The 19,817-nt window shown below is 40.0% G+C and overlaps 1 protein-coding gene across 1 annotated transcript in view; it reads left to right on the top strand.

Moving 5' to 3' along the window:
- Nucleotides 1–19,817, top strand: part of GPBP1L1 (GC-rich promoter binding protein 1 like 1) — a 31,147-nt gene that overhangs the window by 6,130 nt on the left and 5,200 nt on the right. The window contains exons 2-8 of the mRNA XM_064719579.1: nucleotides 8,257–9,139; nucleotides 9,800–9,914; nucleotides 10,202–10,331; nucleotides 10,693–10,976; nucleotides 13,669–13,741; nucleotides 14,855–15,048; nucleotides 18,935–19,075. Coding sequence (XP_064575649.1) covers nucleotides 9,855–9,914; nucleotides 10,202–10,331; nucleotides 10,693–10,976; nucleotides 13,669–13,741; nucleotides 14,855–15,048; nucleotides 18,935–19,075 — 882 coding nt within the window. The 5' untranslated portion in view covers nucleotides 8,257–9,139; nucleotides 9,800–9,854. The remainder of the gene's footprint in view (nucleotides 1–8,256; nucleotides 9,140–9,799; nucleotides 9,915–10,201; nucleotides 10,332–10,692; nucleotides 10,977–13,668; nucleotides 13,742–14,854; nucleotides 15,049–18,934; nucleotides 19,076–19,817) is intronic.

Below are 19,817 nucleotides of genomic sequence, written 5' to 3'. Positions count from 1 at the left end.
TACTTTCTCAATCAGAGAAAGTGCTGAAAATGTTAAACCAGTGAAATACAGACCATTGCAGACAGTGTAAACTTTACAAACTGTAGTTCAGGTGTTGTACACATGCTGAAAAGTGCTGAGTGAACATGTCTTTGTCATGTCCTAGTTACAGACAAATAAATGTGGAGTTTGATCATATTGTCCTGGTCTTGATGTACAAGGGTTTGGAAATAATCCAGGTGCAGGGAGGGGCAGAGGGCTGAGCTGTCCCTCAGTCCTGGCAGGGTGTCAGGGTGCTTTAGGGGAAGTACCTGTAACTGGAATGCACCTCCCTGCCCAGTTTGTAGTACTGGTCTTGTAGGACCAGGCAGTGGTACTGGGGGAAGAATTAGTCCAGTACTGGTTAGGAGAATGGTCTCTTATTTCTGAATATCCTCTGTTTTGTTGACTTTCAATTCTTCTTCCTCTTTGCAAATGGCATGCCTTCTACTTGCTTATCCTTCATCTGGAATGCAGATCTCTACTTCCCTCTACTTGATTTGTAGTCTCTCTTGCCTTGACACAAATATTTGATAAATAGTCTGGTTGCATTTGAAGCTCTTTTCCATAGGAAATGTGTTTTTCTCCACTCCAAGCAGAATATATTTAAATGTAAATGTGCTGTAGTAGCAATAATAACCCTTGTAAAATACTGATTTATAAAGTACCTTTAGTGGGAAATACCCATCCCATTTTTTTAAGGTGCTGGAGAACTACTTACTTAACTTCTGCTTAGGCTCCATCCACATTTCTGGAAGACAGGTAGGCAGGATGTATGTAGCATCCAGTGGGGATAAGCCAGTAATTACATATTTGCAATTCTTTCCTGATGATGGAGAATGTGATCCTGGTGTGTGCTGCTGTGCAGAACTGACTTTGTTCCTGAAGGCTTTGGGCAGACTGCACAGATGGGCTCTTCACTGCCCTCTCACTCATTCTGTCATGAGGCTTTGGGGACAAGAGGGGACCTTAGAGGCATCCATGACAAGGTGCTGTGCAAGCTTCTGGCCAGAACACAGCCTTATCTTGAATTCCTTGCAAAACGTCTGTAGATCAAAGTGCAGTACAAAATAGATGTTTGATTTTGTTCCTTAAAGAGCTAAGAAGACCTTTGGATTTGATTAAAATAGTAGAATACCTTCTGCAGATTTGCAGTACCTTATTTCATAAAATGCTAAAGCTGTTTGAAAGTTCAGAGATTGTTCACATTTAAAGCCCAATACTATTTAAAATGTGTTTCTTTGGTTTGCATCAGTAGTGTCAATAGATGCACTTGTTTAAGAGAAGTGTGCAGTCCCTGAAACCCTACTCCCTGCAGCAGGGTAGAGCAGTAAACAGGTTTTAATATTTCAGGTAAATAGCACAGTTTTCTAACATAAACAGTCCTAAAGACAGTTAGAGGGGCACTGGAGGGAAGTGGAATCTTCACAGTCACAGGAGAGGCATAAGGGGCTGACAGCATTGCCTGCACAGTGGCTGCACAGTATGAAACACACAGGAATAATTGGTGGTAGGCATAATATCCAGAAAGTCTGTGCTCTCCTTTTTTGTGCTTATGAGAAGTTGAACCTTTTAGATTTTACATGTTTTAAATTGCTTTATCTTGGTATTCTTGCTGCTTTGAGGAGTGAACTCATGAAAACCCCTTGGAAGGGTTCATTTTTGATGTATCACACTTGCTGGCTGAGGGCCAGAGGCTTATCATCTTACACAGGCTTCTGTACAGGTTCCCCAGATGCTGCTTTTCCAAAATGTGCTTTGGGCTTTTGAGTTAAGTACAACTCACTTCCAAAGACAAGTTTGCTGGCTTTTGTATGGTAACCTTGCTTGCAGAAACTTGGATCAACAGAAGCTTGAAGGGCAGGTATTGTTCAATCAATAGCATCTCTAAAGGTGGTATTTTTGTCAGTGGTGTTTTCTTGTTCTATGAAGAATCTTTTCTACAGTCGTAGAAGTCACTTTTCTGTGTTACTTGATTGTTACTCTTGTATGCCCTTGTGTCTTTAATTCTGTCAGGAAAAAAATCATCTCCTTAGCCCTGCACTTGAGATCCCAGTATGTATTCACAAGAGCAGAGTGCTGAGGCTTTGTTCAGCGTGTGGTTTTGTGGGAGTATGTGTTTGTCTAGAAGTTTTGAAGGAGGTAAGACTGGGTCAGCATGACCTTGGAGAAGTGGAAAGCAAGTATGTGAAGGGACAGGTTGTTTGTGAAGCAGAGCTGTGTGAGAGATCAGTTGAAGGACTGGCAGTAGAAAAAAGGGGATTAGGACATAGATGTATGGACTTTTCTTAACCTATTTTCAGTTCATTGAAATTTGTCATCTGGTTTGTGCAAATGGTCAGGTATGTAACCATTGGTGTGACTTTCCTCCACCCCTAGCCTGTTACTCTGGAAGAACTTTTGTGTGGCCAAGCTTCTGGCATGTTTTCATCTTGGAATACAGATTTATGTAGCAGTGTTCTGTCTAGAATGCAAAACAGTTTTGATGACTCTGCAAGATAGATTAATTTGCTTTAAACTTAAAAAACAAGGTGTTACTCTCTCAGTAATAGCTGCTCTTCACTAAAACATTTAATATCTGTATCTGGGAAGATTTTAGTTTAGTACATGATTCACATTTTAATCTATCATTTAGTGTTCTAAAATGGGCTCATATTTCTGTAATTCTAGAAAACCTGTTACGAGTGATGCTCTGCATTTTTAGATACTAGATTTTTTTTTAGCAGCCAGATACCATTTAAACAATGTTTTTTGCAGTATTTTTAATTAATAGGGCTATCCTTTATATTTGTGCAGTCATTTTGGAGGCTGACTGTGGGATATAATGGGAAAAAATGGGTGGTGCTGGCATCTCTGGGATATGGTTCTGTTCCTGTAGCTCAGGTGTTGAGCTGTGCCAGTTGTACAAGGATTCCTCTCCAAAGGGAGCTGTGCACAGACTGTGAAGGTGGGTCTACACAATTGTATTCATGGAAGTGAAAGCAAAAGGAAAGTAAGGGGGTTTTTTTGTAGATACTTTATGTAGGTAAACTGGAAATGAATGATCTCAACTTGTGAGGATGTGGCTCAGCAGTTGTTACAACAACTGAATGAGTTATGCTGCACTTGTCTTTTACAGTGAGGCCTAATAATGCATGCAAAGTTGAAGCAGAGTTGATAATTATGTTATAAATGGAGTTTGCTGGCACAGATAGCCCAGAGAAGTTGTGGATGCCTGGAAGTGAGCAACCTGGTCAAGTGGAAGGTGTCTCTGCCTGTGGCAGGGGGCTGTAACTAAATGTTCTTTAATTTGTGTGCCCAAATATGATTATCTCAATGAAATGTTTATGTAAGACCAAGCCATGTTCTGTTTGGGTTTTTTTCAGGGTAGTGAAATTTATGTGAGGATTTTTGTTATCCTTAAGGAAATCTGTAGCATACTTCTGACTCTTCCAGAGTTGGACCCCAGGCTGTGGCTCCCTATTTCTGTGAATGTATTGGGTGAATTGGAGGTTATTACAAAGAGATATTTTAGTGAGTACATATTATAGTAATTCCTTATTTTAAAGCAACGTACACCTATTCAGTGACACTACTCCAAAAAGTAGCTAAGTGGAAAGTGGTCTGTTTTGAATGTTTGGGTATATCTGCTGGATTAAATAACTTTAAAAGAGCTTCACAGAAAGAAAACTGATGAGGGAAGTAAATTCTGTTCTGCCTTCTGCATCCATTAAATTGTTCACTAATGCTTCTGAATGCTTTTGCAACCCATCTGATCTTTAGGAATATTACTGAAATCCCCTTTGACTTGCCTGGTTAGAAAAAGAAATTTTTACTTCTTTAAAGTAAACATGTTTTATTTAGAGTAATAGATAGAAGTGCAGTGAACTAAAACTGTGGCAGGGATAGAAAGGTGTTGCCCTTATGACCTTTTACAGCTGCTATTAACTGGATTGATAAATGTGTAATGAAGGGTAAAAGTTTACTTTTATGCTGGTTTTCTGCTAAAGGTTCTTGAAAGCCTATCCCTGCATCTTCATGATTTGCTGTTGCAGGAAAGGAGGAACTGAAGTAGAGGCTGCAGTTAATAGGATCCCTGGTAGACAGCAGTGCTGAGGGGAGCTGGGGATGTTTGCAGGGTACTGTGAAGCAGAAAAAGCACCCAGTGAAATGTATTCATTCCAGAAACGTGGCCTGCAGTGATGTGGACAAAGGTTGGAAGCCCGAGTTCCAGGTATTCCCAGAGAGGGCTGGAGCAGCACAGGGCAGCCTGGAGCTCAGGGGACACTGCTGCTCCTTGTGTCTTCACAGCCTTGGAGGCCTAGGCAGGAGATGGGAGAGGAAGCAATAGGAAAAATGCACCACTGCTGAGGCTCATCTGTTCTGTTTCTTAGGACTTTTGAAGTATCTTGATCTGTTTCCAGTGCAAACTGCCATAGCTCATTGGCTCTGATTACATGGAGCTCATCTCTCTGGGCTCGTGTTTTATTGAGCACCTCCTTGGTTCCCACTGCCAGGTGTATCTGAAAAGCCAGCTTGGGACTCAGAGCTTTAGAAACTCTGGTTTAGAGATTGTCTGATCAAATCTGTGTCAGGAGCAGAAATGAAAGTAAGCAGAAGGCTGAAAACAACCAGGCAGCTCCATTCAGCTGAGGTACACAGGAACTTTATGTAAGGGATATTGGAGAATGGGGGTTTGTCTCTGACTGTACATGTTTCTTACTGTGCTCTGTGTCTCTTTAAATTCAATGTAGTTTTATGTTCCTTCTGTTTTCATACTTGTTTAGACAAATACACTATAAAATCTGGTATATAAAAACACCTGACAATTTTGTTTGACTCAGTGATAAATACCACTTTTACTTGCATGTAAAATGACACAGTGATATTTAGTTGTGAAACTTAGACATTTAACAAGGGGAAAAATACTTTTGGAACAACAAAAACTTAAGAAAATAGGTGGCTATGAAGTAGCAGTTAAGACATTTTTAATGTTACATGTAAAAAGTGATAATAATGTTAACAGTTCTAGTGAACCTTTAAAAATAAGTGGAACCCAGGTGCTACTACAGAGTTTAATTCTTTTTCGTACAGATTACTTACCAAAGACTTATCCATTTTGATGGGTGAAATAATATTTTGGGATAGCTGACAGGTTTTTTTTCTACACCAAAGCTCATTAAAGCAGATTTCATTGTTCTGAAAGGAGATACGCCTTTAGAGAACATTTCATTTAGTGATATTACTATTCTTTTCTCTTTTTCTGATTCTTATTACCAGAAATAATTCACATTTTAATTCATTTAAAAGGAAAGCAAGAATTAATTAGATTTGCATTGACAAGCACTTTTGTTTGCTTTTTTTCTGGAATTGGGAGTGTCTACTGCTGATCTTTGTCCTTGTGTTTTCCATAGTGAAGCAGAGATCAGTTCGATTGAACTGTAAATGCAGTAATAGAAGAACTGAGTACTTGTCAAAGGTCATTTCAGTTCTGTGTAGCAATAGGGGAAAAATAACTGTTAGATATTAGGAATGCACATGTTTACCACTGCCATACTCCCAAATCATGAACATTTGATGCTGTTTTGGTGATGATATACCTAAAGAATAGGGTGAAGGCTAATAAGGATGATTAGAGCATTCAGAAGGCTTCCATGGATACTCTTAGTTTGGAAGAGGCATGACTTGATGAGTCCATGTACCTGGGGTAAAATCCTGAGTATCATGAAAAACTGAATAGAATGTGGTTGGGCACTTGGGTAGCACAAGAAAATACCCAGTTGAACTGAGGCTGGTTTTTTTAATAACTCCAAGTTGACTTCTACATAAAGCACAAATAAACTGTGCCCACTCCCATTTTGGAGGCAAAAATGTGCCTGAAAACAAAGCAACTGAGCAGATTTGCATAGAACTCTGGTATTAAATGGTAATACGGACTCTAAGTATCCTGGGAGTCCTGATGCTGTTTGTTCTTGGTCTTGCACTTTTTTTCTCATGAATTTATTACAGAGAGGGTAATGGAGAGACTTTGGGTCTTTCCCATTAGGAATGTGTGATGTTGTTGTCAGTAGAGTGGTAGGTTATGGAAGTGTCTCAGGCAGGTTGCAGATGTGCTGCTGTTGGACAGGACTCAGAGTGTGTGTGAGAAGGGGGCACGTGGGCTAATCCTGGAGACCAAAGGGTTTCAGTGAACTATAATTTACAGCACTTCATCTAACAAGGTTTTTGCTTTAGCAAAATGTCTTGCATTTAAATGTGGCATCCTTTCTCTTTGTGCTGGGACATGCCCAGGAAGGCGATGACTGAAGGGTTGTGCATGTCCCTGCTGAACTCTGGAGTCAGGTCTGGGCATTGTCCTGGGCTGCCTGCTTGCACGTTAGCACTGATAAGGAACTGCCACTCATACTAACAGTGATGTCAGAATGGCAGCTCAGGAGACCCAAATCTCTGCAAGATCATCTATAAATTGGTGGTTGGAGTTGTAGAAAATGTTTCACCTTCACTTTGATTGTGCTGAAATATAAAGGGAAGACGAGCAGCACTACAAACTGTTGATATGGTTTTCCCTTGCCTTTTCCAAAGGTCCTGGGAACCATTTTGGTAAATGGAACCTGTGGTGTTTTAATTTTTATTTTATGCTCAGACCTCGTTCTTACTTCAAAACTGCAGTTCTGTGGTGTTCATTTATTTAGATACCTGAAATCCAGAGAACAGTTCTCTGTGGGCTTTCTTTAGGTCCATTTCTCACATTGCTGTGAACCATTCTCAAGGTTCATTAAATCAACTTCTTAAATTTTTTAACTTCTATCAATAGCTTGACATAGCTTAATTGCCATACAGTTTGTTCTGAAAAGCATATTTATTCAGAAGGTAATGAATCTTGTTTAAATACAGTCAAATGCATTGACTTTGTCCCTGTTTTATCTTCTACTTACTGCTCAAACCTTTGGTAGTAGAATTAGAAGGTCACATCTGAAGGAGTTCTGTACCTGTACAGAGTTCAGCAGGATGGGAAGTCTGTTCTGTCTGTAGCAGATGTTCCATTCTGCACACTTTAATATAAAACTACATTTCTATAGATTAGAACTTGAGTTGTTTGCAGTGTGTGACGCTCAGTAGATTGTAGCACAGGGTGGGGTGCTCACAAAGTTCCCAGGTCAGTACTCTGTGTGTGGCCATGAGCATTCAGCTTTTTCCTCATCTTGGCTGGCGGCTTATATGTGTTGTGAGGCTGCTTGTTCTTACTTTGGCTGCAGAAATGTGATTGTGGCCCAGAGCTTAGGTGATGAAGTGTTTCCATCTCTCCAAACTCCTCTCTACAACAGTAACATCCACTTCCAGGAAAAAACAAAACAAAAACAAAATTAAAAAAAAAAAAAAAAAAAATGAAGGGGTTTATTAAAGGTGTGACCCAGAAGATAAAAGGTGGTGATTATTTTACTGTTCCCCAGGGTGTGTTTATTTTGAGCCTTGATCAAAATCACCTTTAAAACTTATTTTAAAAGTAAAGAATGACATAACATACACAGTGAAAACCAGAACTAATCAAAGAATGGAACCATATCCAGACAAAGAAGACAAACTCGGATAAGTCAAATATAAAAGCTTAATAAGACACACTTAAAGGCATCCTATGAAACAGCTGATGGCATCAAAACAGTAATAAAACTTGTCAGTTGTTTTAGGATCACTAAACTACGTGTTTGCTTCTGGTTAGGTAGGATGGTTCAAGAAAAAATGTTGTAGCAAAGTAACTCAGGTTTTGGTGTTTTCCATGGAGGAGTTAATGGAATGCCATTTGTATTACTGACATCATCCTCTTGAGAGGGGACTCTGACTGTACTGGAGCAGATTAGGAATGATGTGGGCATGTAGAGATGAGATTGTGGGCATTTGGAATGGCCAAGCCTACCTGCAGCCCCAAGTCTCATTATTTGAGCAGCAGGTTTTAAAATTGCTATGAAGTGTGGAATCGCTTTCGTCAGCTGCATGCAGTTTCTCCAGTCTTCCCTTTATTCTGATTGTTTTTGTTGCCCTTTTGTGGACTAAATCTGGGAAGTAATCATTTAAAAGTAAAAATTCCCTTTTCAGGGACTCTTTTTTAATTAGATTATTTCAGGTTTTGTTTTGATTGGAGATCAAATAGCTGTTGGCACTCACACTATAGTTGCTCAATTTCCCTTTCTGTTCTTCTCTTTAGTCAAACTTTGTCGTGTTTATGCCACTTGTATTGATGGAGTTGTGTTTGGTTTTTTACAGTGACTACAGTTCCTGTCTCACCTCTTTGATGGAAGAGGACTATGACCCAGAAGTGAACTCTTCACTGTAGAACAAGAAGCTCTTGTGGATTAATTGTGTCCCTTTAAAAGCAGCACCCAGTCTACAAAAAATAGAGTAGAAGAGATTATTTTTGGACCTGGCTTTTTTTTGTTCATATGACCTATGTTTCAGCATGTAAATGGTGAAAAACAGGGAGAACATTTGTGCCTGCTTCTGAGCTTTATATCAAGTAGTGCTTAGCTCTGTGGAGCATTAGCCAAGTTACGTGAAGACTAGAGTATATCCTAACATTCATTTTTTAAATATTTTACCTTTTTTTAGCAGATGTACATGATAAAAATGAAATTTATATTTTAAGAGCACTTGGGCAGATGCATCTTATTTAGATCTCGGCATTTAGGGCAAACATTTTTATGTAACATCTTTTTTCCAGAGTGTTTAGATTGATCTGCTGCAGATCATGAACTGTCCAGCAGCCTTGAGTGTATCTGTTCAGTATTAACCATGATGTTGCTCTGAATGTTGTCACGCAGACTTGACAAACCTTTTTGTAATGTAAAGGCTGATTTCTCTACTACCACGACCAGAGGAAATTTAATGAGGTGAACGTGGGCGTGGCTTTTTTAAATATAAATTACCTTCTTAGGTATCTTTTTTTTGTAGTGAGAGTGCAAAGAGAGGGTAAAATGAGCAGCTGAGGGGGTGAAGGGCGCAGTTGGCACGAAGTGCGGCCTCTCGTGCTCTGCTTCGAGACGCACTATTGCCTCAAGGCTGGCCTTCCAGAGCTCTGCACAAGGAAGGAACCCAGAGGTCACTGAAGCACACAGACTGAGGACATTGGACTGCAGAGGCCAAACTCAGGGTGAGTGATCATATGTATTTACTACCTTACTTATATTGTGTTGACTTGCTTCTAGGTAAGTTGAAAAATAAAGCAAAATGGTGAGTTGGAGACTCTTCCACAAAAAAAGGTGGAATTCAGCTATACGGTGCAATAGTGAAATGTTCATCATTTTGAGCAGTAACAATTGCTATGATACGTTGGAAAGAACATAGGGGTGCAGGAGCTGGCATATGGTTTCAGGTCTTTCAGGTCTCTGATCTGCTTTGAATGTCTCTTAACATCACCAGTTGGTCATATTTGATTTACAGCCTCTGGAATAAAACATGCAGACTGTGAGGCAATGAAGGATTGTACCCCAAAGTCTGTCGTGTCTTGATTTTTACATCTGCCTTGTATGGCTTTGCTTTGCCATTGGTTCTGTTTTCTTCCCCCTCCACACCCATTCTGTCATGAACCTCATGGGTGTGTTAATTGTAAACAGGAAGTGACTGGGACTGTTGAAGTTCTTACCTGTTTCAGTCAGAGGAGCAAAGTAAGCATGAGAAGAAAAATGCTCAAACATCATACAAAAAACTTCAGCACTTTACCCCTCCTATTTATATGGGCCAAACATTGAGAGATAAATTGTATTATTATTTCAGTTTGAATAAGATGACAGGGAATTCTTCTCGTTTACAGAGCCTGGCCATGAGGTTTGATGCCTCATTTTATTGAAGGGAGACACTGGACCTAAATGGCGCAGCATGACTTTGTTCCTGCCTGGCTTAACTTCTCAACACCACAGTCAACCAAGGTAACATTAATACAGATCAGCTCCTTTCACAGCTGTGGCCATGGGTAAGATCAGTGTGTTGGTTTCTCTGTGGTTCTGTGTGAGACTGGTGGATTTGTGAGCTGTTCTGATCCCATCCAGGCTCGTTGATGTTGCTGGCTGATCAATGCAGTTATGGATGCTGTATTGAAAACTGATACAGCAGTGTGGGGGTTGGTGGCTTTTTCAGTTAGCCAAATGTCACTGCTGGGCTGACAGGCTCCTGGAGAGTCCAAATGAGTGCTTCATTACATGTTTGCTTTCTGCAGTCCCCTGCAGCCACCTTTGAGAAACATGGAGAGCATCTTCCACGGGGAGAGGGCCGCTTTGGCGTGAGCCGCAGGAGACACAACTCTTCCGATGGATTTTTCAATAATGGGCCCCTCCGGACTGCAGGAGGTGAGTGAGGATCAGAGTGCAGCCTGAGAGCAACCAGTTTGAAATATTCTACAGAATTAGGAATTCAGCAGAACAGGAACATTTTCCCAAACTGTACCTTTTCAAAGCATCCTGTCCGGAAGTTGTGCTATTCTCTTCTCCTCTGCAATGTGCTCAGGCCTTAAGAGGTTTTCATAGTAGCTGTATGTGCATTGTGTGGCTTGATTTGTTTTCTGATATAATCACACAGTACTTAATAAGTTCAGCTCAGCAGTTCCTTAGTGAGCACTGGCTGAACAACAAGAAAAACAACCTGATATTTCCAGTATTCTGCATACTGTGTTGATTTTTTTAATTTGCATCCTTATCTCTTTTTGTTCAGACTGCTGGCATCAGCCGTCCCTTCTCCGCCATGATTCTGTAGATTCTGGTGTTTCTAAAGGAGCTCATGTTGGGCTGTCTGGCAGCCAGCCTGGCTGGCATGGTCCCTCACGGGGCCATGATGGTGTGAGCCAGCGTGGAGGAGGAGGAACTGGAGTTCATCGCCACTGGAATGGCAACTTCCATTCTCGGAAAAGTTCCGCCTTTCAAGAAAAGCTGCCTGTTGAATCCAGGGAAGAGAAGAAGGAAGATAAAGAGCATTTGCAGTTTGAGGAGGAAGACTTTGTAAGTGTGTAGCTTCTCACTAGAAGTGGAAGGTGTGAGAAATGGCTTTTCAATCTCGTTTGCATTAGCATTGATAGGTGGTGAGGATCTAGAATTGCATTCCATACATGACAAATTTAACAAAATTATTCCAGCACTGACAGGATGCTGATGGGTATCCAGAGCCTCAGGACTTCAAGACCTGTTGGATTATGGGGTTTGGCTCATATGTTTTGCCAAATGGTTATTGTGAACTGAAGGCATTGTAACATTCAAACCAGGTCCTCAGTGAAACCCGTAAGGTGACAGAGGAAGAGTAGTTGTATTGACTTTGTGGCTTTGCTTACAAAGCCTTTTTTTTGCTCCTAGAAATACATCTGTTCAGTTTATCTTCAGTCTGCCTGCTTCAGTCTTCCTGTCTCCTTCACTCTGATACATGTTGGTGTTTGTGATAACCTTCCCAAGCTTGTTCATGGCATGCTCAGGCTTTAGCCACCATCTGCCTTGAATCTTCTGGAACAGTATTATCAGAGATGTTTTCCTCTCTCTCTATTAATCTGTGGATCAGGGTTTCTTGAGCCATTTCTTCCATCAGCATCTCCAGATGACCAACCTTCTTCTTATTCAGCATTTTGATTCATGTGGTATTATCAGTATGATGGTCTCTTACATCCTGGCTCTATTTTTACTGGAATATCTTTAGTTTTTCAAACTTTATCAAACACTACTTCAATTTACAGCTTTCATCCTTACCATGTGCCTTCCTTAATGCTAATGCTTTGAGAGATGTGCACCTTTTCTGCTTTCTCTTTTCAATTTAATTCTATTTCTCCTGACCCCTGAACAGTGTTATATTATCAGACCATGTGTTTTTCTTTCTGCATCTATTTCTTGCTGTCTCTACGCTCTTCTTGACCAGTGTAATGAGAATATCCTTTGTAAGGTTCTGGTAACTCTGTGCCTTCCCCTAATGGAGTTCCTCTGCCTTCATCTTCAGTGCTAAAGCCTTTACTGCCTCCTGTCATGAGAGGTTCTGGTGATACTGTGCACACTTGTGTGTATCATCATGATGAGGTTTTGCTGTCTTATTCAGCATTTGTCTCTGGAAGGCTGTTCACAGCTAAAATTGCTGTGGCAGTTTGATGGCTTCTGCTCAGGAATTTACGAGTCAGAGTGAAATTCTTGAATACCCACAGCTGCTTCAGGCCAAAATCCAGAGCCTACACTTAAATTGCCACAGGAGGTAGTTTGATTTAAGCTGCTGGGGTTTTTTTTCAGTGAAGGGCCTGGGAAGTGATTGCATGCTCTTGTTCAGCTGCTGCTGCTGCTTGGAGCAAGAGCCTGCATCACAGAGTGGTTAACAGCTGGAGAGTGGGAATAAAGCTTGTGTGTAGATTTCTACTAGCTGATTTCTCAAGAATATTGTAATTCAGGCTTTCTATAAGCCTGTTTTTTTGACTGTCAGAAGTCTGTTGAAATCTAGAAATATTGCAATGATTGCAACTGTGCAATCTCTTGTTGTCTATCTTGGTCTAAATCTTTCTTCCACGTACTTCATTCTCCTCTTCAGTGCCTTGATGAGTGCCCTCCCCAGCTACATGGCTGTTTCTTCTCTAATTACTGCTCTCATTTTTCAGATGATAATACCACACACTGGCTAGCAGCAAGCTTTGTTCAGTAACTCTGTACTGTCTCTGCCATAGGGTGAAACTGATGTATGTTGTGGTTAAGTGTGTAGCTGTTAGGCCTGACAACACTTTTCCTGAGAGGTCTGCAAGGCAGGCTTTGTCTGTGTGAGCACCCCTGCAGTAAAACTGACCTGTAGCTAAAAACTGAAGCACTTAAACAGAGGAGTTTCTGGAGACTGAGGCGGGAATTTATGCTATGGTGTGACATTTTTTCCTTACTCTTACAGAACAGAAGTACCTACTATTTCAGATGCTCACTATTACAGAGTTATGCTGTCACCATAGTAACTGACATGTGAGGAATTCATTAAAAGGAGGAAAAAGATGGCTGTATTTTGAACTGAGGTTATTTGGGACAGGGAAAGAGGAATAGCTAATCAAGAACACTTGTCATTGAGTGCTTAGATTTTATTCACTCTGCTTTGAGCTGGGACATGTCTATAGTTGTTCCACCAAGCTGAGTTGTGAAACTGAATCTCATGTAAGTGTGCAGAGAGCACTGAGTCTGCATGCACTCTTGTCCTAAAAAGTGCACTCTGAGGTTTCATACAAATTTAAATGTAGTTGTTTGGTTTTTTTTGTTAGTAAATATATTCTTTTACATTGTGGATCTAGTATTGCTTTGGGGTGTTTTTTTTTTAAATTGGCTCATGCATAAAATACTTATGAAATTAGGATAGATTCTTCATTTACTAATGATGTGAATTCTATTTTAGTTTTTGAGCTGCTGATCAAATACCTAATTTTTTAATACGTTACTGGTTGGTAGAATCTAGTTAATTATAGTAGAAGACTAAAGGAGTTATCCTGAACCCTCTGGTAGTTCCATTGCAAATACAGCAGAAACCAAGGAGAAGGCAAACTCGATTTTCTGATGACTTGTGGCAAAGCACTCTCTTCCACTTCAGCTGCTGTTCAGAGAAATCTACCCATCCTCTGGGTTCCTGGAAGCAAAATGTTAATACTGATTATTTTTTTGTTATGTGGGATATAACAATGTATTCATTTACATTGTGTTTTTACAGCCATCTTTGAATCCAGAAGCTGGAAGACAGAACAACCAGAACAAACCTTTAGGGACACCTTCTGGAGTGTGGGGTAGGTAAAGGTCACTGTACACAAAGCTGATGACAGAGCAGAAAGTTGTAACTGGTGTTTAAATGCTGGGTTTTTCACTGAAAAATATTTTTAAATTTTAAGTGGAGCAGACAGTTTGCTGCTTTCTGTCCTTTGCTGTTTTCCTCCCACAATCTTCCCTAATGTCTTGGCCTTTTTGTCTATTTGAAACTGTGCTTGTCTTGTCATAAAAAACCAGCCAGTGGCAGTAATGTCGCTGTTCTGTGTTTGCTTCCTGTGGTGCTGCAGTGACAGTTTCACACAGGCATCACTTGAAGGGCAGAGCAGATTGGAGTGAACTAGACATTAGTTCCTGACTTGGGATCTACATAGTGGAAATACAGCAAAGCTGTCATAGTTTGTGCTTTGTGTTTAGTTGATTTTTTTAAACTCACAACAGCCTTGCTTTTGATCCTGATGTACTCTGAATCTATGCCTTTAAAAAAAAAGTGAAACAAGGTACTAGTTCTAGCAGTTAAACACAGATTTGTTAATAACTAGTTGCATTAGTTGGGTTAGATAATGTAAGTAGTACAAATGCAAAAGAAACTCAGAAACACTTCTTGCAATACTTTTGGGTTGTGTTCTTTTTGCATGTTTGTCAGGTAGCTGTTCTTCTGCTCAAAACTTAATGACAGCATATTTATAGGGCATTTATCTGTTTGTACTATTAGTATTGTTTAAATTGTTATGCTCCTGGAAATGTGTTTATTTGGCCTAAGAAGCATTAACTGTGCTGGTTTGTAAAAGCAGCGTGTCTTTTGAGGTATAGGTTATGTAAATATTTTTGCTGGTTGCTCAAAAAAATACTCATATCTGTTCTGATTTCTGTAGAATGGTGCAAGGCTGTTAACTGATGTTACTGTAGGTTTTTCCTTTCAGCATCAAGGGAGCTGTTGTGTTTGAATTAGAAAAGATTTTATTTAGCTATCCACATCCAGTATCTTCTCTCAGAGCTGAAACAAAAGAGCAGCTGATGGTCTCAGAATCAGATGTGCAGTGCCTAAGATGGAGAGGGAGGAACTGGACCAGTGTACTGAAGCTGTTCTGAAACTGGATATTTGTGTTTCAGAATCTCTTGTTCTGTTTTTACAGAAAACCCCCCTAGTGCCAAGCAACCTACCAAGATGCTGGTCATCAAAAAGGTTTCAAAAGAGGATCCTTCCGCCGCCTTCTCAGCTGCATTTACATCACCTGTTTCTCACCTGGCAAATGGCAACAAAGCCACCACCATTGTCCCAAGTGTCTACAAAAATCTGGTTCCTAAACCTGCAGCTCCTCCTTCCAAGGTACAGGGGGTTCCAACCAAATTAGTGAACTGCAGATCAAAGGAATCAACCCCCCAACAAGTAGCAGGAGTTGGAATTCCAGTAGTTTCTGGGCAGTGGCTTTTACAGTAGAGATCTATTTGCTACTAAAGTTGTTGTTCTCTGTTAAAATACCTTTGGGGTTTGTCCATAGGGAGAGCTAACCTCTGACTACACTGCTGTCTATTTGAAAGGGTGTGTCCTCATGCATGAGACAAATCCTTATCTTAATAAGACAAAATGAGCACTGCTGGAGAGGTGGAATGTGTGCTGCTATGTGCTTGAATTGTTCACATGACTACCTTGAAAAATCTTTATTGGGTTACAATACTTTGATGTGTCCAGAACAATGGAGGCAAAGATCAGATTAGATTGTAACATCCTGCAATTCAGGTGTAATTTAGTTGAGCCTTAAAAACAATCTGGAAAAGCCATGGAGTTTGTGCTATAGTTCTTTTACTGAAGGAAATACAGTCGTGCTAAAAAAAAACAAGTAATTTTTTTTCCTTAGTTCTAGGCTTAGTCTTGCCCATTTCTCCGGAGAAACATGTATAGATGCATTAGAAATTTTGAAGAATTAAAAGTGAAAGTATTTTAAAAGCTAAAAAAAAAGTTAGCTGGGTTATTCTTTAAAGAGATGTCCAAATACTTTGAGTTCTAAAATGTATTAATTACTAATGCTGGCTGCAACATTCCAACAAAATCTTCCCTATGATTACAGTAGAAAATTCTTAACACACTTGAAAGATAAAAACAAAAAAAGAGACCCCCAGCTTCTTTTTGTAAGAAAGCAAGTTTAGATCTTCTTCCTCTTTTATAAAGTTTTGTTAATTCAGGTTAAATTCTGCCAGCTACAGAAAAAAATTGTAGTGGTTAAAATTATTATCAAATAATCCTGTCTAAACATTTAATTTGACAGCTGATCTACTTCTTGGTAAGATGGGATAAATTGACCCATTAGAAAGAGTGTTTATAAGGAGTTTTTCATTCCACACACAGTTTTCAATGCATGTATGTTCTTGTTTAGAATAGGTAAACAAAAGGCAGCTTTTAATGAGTAAGGAGCCTGCTGTGCCTTTTATTTTTGCTTTTACAGCTTGATTGATACATAGATACAGCCTGATTGATACATAGATACAGCCTGACCTGGGTTAAGTCTGGATGTTTGTGTGTTCTTTGAAACAAAAGGCCAGAGATACAGTTTCTGACCAGACTGTTAGATTGTCTCTGGCTTCAAAGTAAACAGAATTTTAGTGAACCACAGTGCATTCAGTCTGTGTTACTGGCTGTTGGATGCAAAGATAATTTCTGAGGTCTGAAAGTTAATGCTGTACCAATGTAGAGATTGAGAGATGAAAATGCACTTCTGAAAGCTATGGGCACGTGTGTTGTTACTGCTGGTCCTGATAGACCCATTGCATTACAATGTAGAATTTGGGCATAAAAATCTGCTTAGCTAATGTAGCAGCTTTAGGAGAAGCTACAGCAAGTGCAACAGTAATTGCACAGCCAGTTGCTCCTTGCAGCTTGCTGTGCAATTACTGTTGCATTCTGAAGCCCGTGGACAGAGGTTTTCATTAATTCAGTCAAGGAGAGCTGCTCTCTTAAGCTTTTGCTAACCATGTTCTGAAATCAGCCTATGTAGGTTTTGATTCTTCAGATAAAAAGAATACATTATTCAGTGCTCACAGTTGGAATAAAACTGACTGTGATCTGAAGGTTCAGCATCCATCAAAAGATAGTGTAGAGCTTTTCTTTTTAGCTTGTTTTACATGTGACATAGTTCATTTGCATTCCAGATTGTTAATCTGTATTTAAATCAGAGATTATGGCAATATGTAGTGGTACCTGCCTGAGTTCCCTTTTAGTTAAGTTTTTACTTCACCAAATCCAGTAGGCCTGAATTACACCTGGATTTATACATGAAATATTGTAGTATTGATAAAAAGAAATGTTCTTTGGCTAATGGAAAAGATATTTATTTTTTTAGATCAATCACATTAAGCAGGCTATAAATATGTACTTAATGATTTAGCTACTAATTTCTAAGTGTTTTTACACTGACATGGTGGTGTGATTACTGGGGCAGCGTGATATTCCTCGGTTGTGGGGATTGCAGTGGGAAGAATTATCTGATGTCATCAACAGTGCTTTTGTTAATGAATGGTGACCATTAGCAAAACCCAAAGGTGGGGTATCAGCATATCCTTAGCCAGAAAAGCTGTGTGCATTGATGCCTTTTTAAAGTCACAGCCTTAAAGCAGCTGTGGTAGGATGCATTAGCCCGAAGACTTCTAGAAAGTTATCCAGGAATTGCAGTGCATAAAGTAGTAGAGGAGTCAAAACATCCCTTTCCACAAAGTCAGCAGTATTGGAAAGCTGTCACAGGAAAACTGAATGAAAAATGATTTTGTTAAGTTGTACCAAAGTAGTTCAGAAAGGAAGAGAACTGATGGCAGTGAAACAAGTGTGTTCTTTCTGGCTAATGGAGATGGACAATAGCTCACAGTCAGGCAATCCATGAAGGTCACACTCAGCCATGCAGGGAAAGCAAGAGGGGTCAGTCTGTGGATCTGTCTGAGCTGGGAGCTGCCCCTTTGTGGAGGCCTGGAGAACAGCACTGGGCAGCTGAGAGTGGGAATGGAAAAGTGCAGCCCTGGAGCTGTGGAGAGAAACTTCTTGTCAGAGTCATATTGCACCCTGATTTTAGTACAGGCAGTAGATATTGTGCAGATCAGGAGATTTCTGAGGTTTGAAGGGGATGTTTTTAATGTGTGCTGTGAGTGCCATAGAATCTATTTGATACTGTGGGATGCTCATTTTGAAGTTAGAATGAAGGAGTAAAGCTGATGGCCTCCCCATGCAATGTATTTTTTTAAAAATTCATAGAACACAGTAGACAGTGACAACATACTGAAATAGTGCCTCTGTTCCCATTGCTGGCAGATTGCAAGATCTGTTGCATGTCAGATTTAGCTGAATCCCATTTGTGCATGAATTATTTTCCAAGTGACTTGAAGCTGGCTTCAGAAGTCCAGTGGGTCAAAGGAACCTGTACGCTTTAATGTTCTGACAGTGTCTTGCTAGTGCTACTTGGTACAAGTTTCTTCTTAGGATTGTTTTTGTAGACTCTCACTTCACTGTGTTTGTCCCTGACTGATAAGAGAGCTTCAAGAACAACATTCCAAGCAACAAAAACTTACCTTGAAGTCTTTGCTCTTCAGCCAAATGACCAGTATATTCAAAGGGATACTGCAGAGAGTATCCAGGCCAAAACAGCAAGTGATCCTGCACTGTAATAAATTGGCTGCTTTTGCTTCTTTTTCTTGTTATTGTTGCTAAATTAGTGCAATGATGGACACTTTCAGGACCCTAGGAAATAAAAAATTTTCATTCTCACTCTAAACAAAACTACTGCATGATGATCTTCACACAGGGAAACTTCCTGTCAAGTGATTGGAAGCCTTGTTTTGTGGTGTGCAGTGTCCTCCTAGAAATGTAATTTTAATTGGGATTTTTTTTTTATTTCCCATCTGTGGGTAGCTGTAAGGTGAATTGCTTTACACAGTTGTGATTCCAATTAATGAAGGGCAATGCTGGATTTTCTCTGTGAGCTCTTAATGGTGTTTTACTGAAGGGTGGTGCCCATGAACCAGAATTGTGTGTGATTTGGGGAAAACAGAAGATGCCAGGGGAAAACAACGGGTGTTGAAATAAACGTGTTGAGACTGCTGTTGAAAAGGGAAGAAGAAAAGGAAATTCATACAACAGACAGCACAATGTTGCTTATTTATTTCAGTACTTGCAAGCAGCCCTTTCTCATGCCTTACCATTTACTGCTCTGTGTTTTGTGTTCTCTTCAATACAGCCAAGCCCATGGAAAGCCAACAGAAGTGAACATAAACCAGGCTCGCTGTCCTCCACCCGTGACTCTGCCTTTACCAGTCCAGTGTCTGTAACCAAACCAGCGGTACTGGCAAGCGGCTCAGTCCTCACCTCTCCCAAAGAGGTAAGGGTTGGGCTTGGGGATAGGCTGGGAGCTTTTGTACCTATCACCTACTAGAGCACAAACTCTAGTTTATGATAAAGCCCTCTCTGCATGTGGTACATACCTTTGCACCCTTGAGGGATGACTCACTTGTACATTCTTAGCACATTCTGCCACATCAGTGATACACTAAAAGAAATAAAAATGGGGTTTATCTATCTGTAAAGCCATTGATGTTTGTTCAACTGTATTAGAATTTCCTTCCAGTAAAAAAAAAGCACTAATGCTTTAAGTGGTGTTGTGTAACAAGACATGCGTCAGCTTGGTGTTATGGGAGTGCAGACACCCTGAACTGATGTGAATAGGTAGGCAAATTGATTCCCATGATGTTTTTCAGTATAGGAAAGGAAGGGGAAGGAAGGTGATCTGCCTAATTTCCTTTCTCTGGAACAACAGCACAAGCACTCAGATCTGAGGGGGCTGAAGGAGTTTAACATGTGTACATATGACTTTTCAGCTACAGTATCTCTTTTTAATTTTGACATTGGAAGGAGGTAATCTGCTGAGATGGAAACTGACTTGCCCCTAGTTTTGGTCTGAAGTATAGAAAGAACCTTGAAATACAAATCTCTTAATATTTCAGCAATATCTGTGACAGAGCACAAGAAAAAATATGGAAATAGACTGTGGTAAATTCCTGGCCAGTGCAGCTGCTCTTTACAAGTTTGACTTGATGATCTTGGAAGTCTTTTCCAACCTTAAT

This window comes from Zonotrichia leucophrys, chromosome 8, assembly GCF_028769735.1.
Source record: "Zonotrichia leucophrys gambelii isolate GWCS_2022_RI chromosome 8, RI_Zleu_2.0, whole genome shotgun sequence".
In the NCBI taxonomy this organism is placed as follows: Eukaryota; Metazoa; Chordata; class Aves; order Passeriformes; family Passerellidae; genus Zonotrichia; species Zonotrichia leucophrys.
Note: the sequence above shows the minus strand (reverse complement) of the source record. Positions and strands in the feature narration are given on the sequence as shown.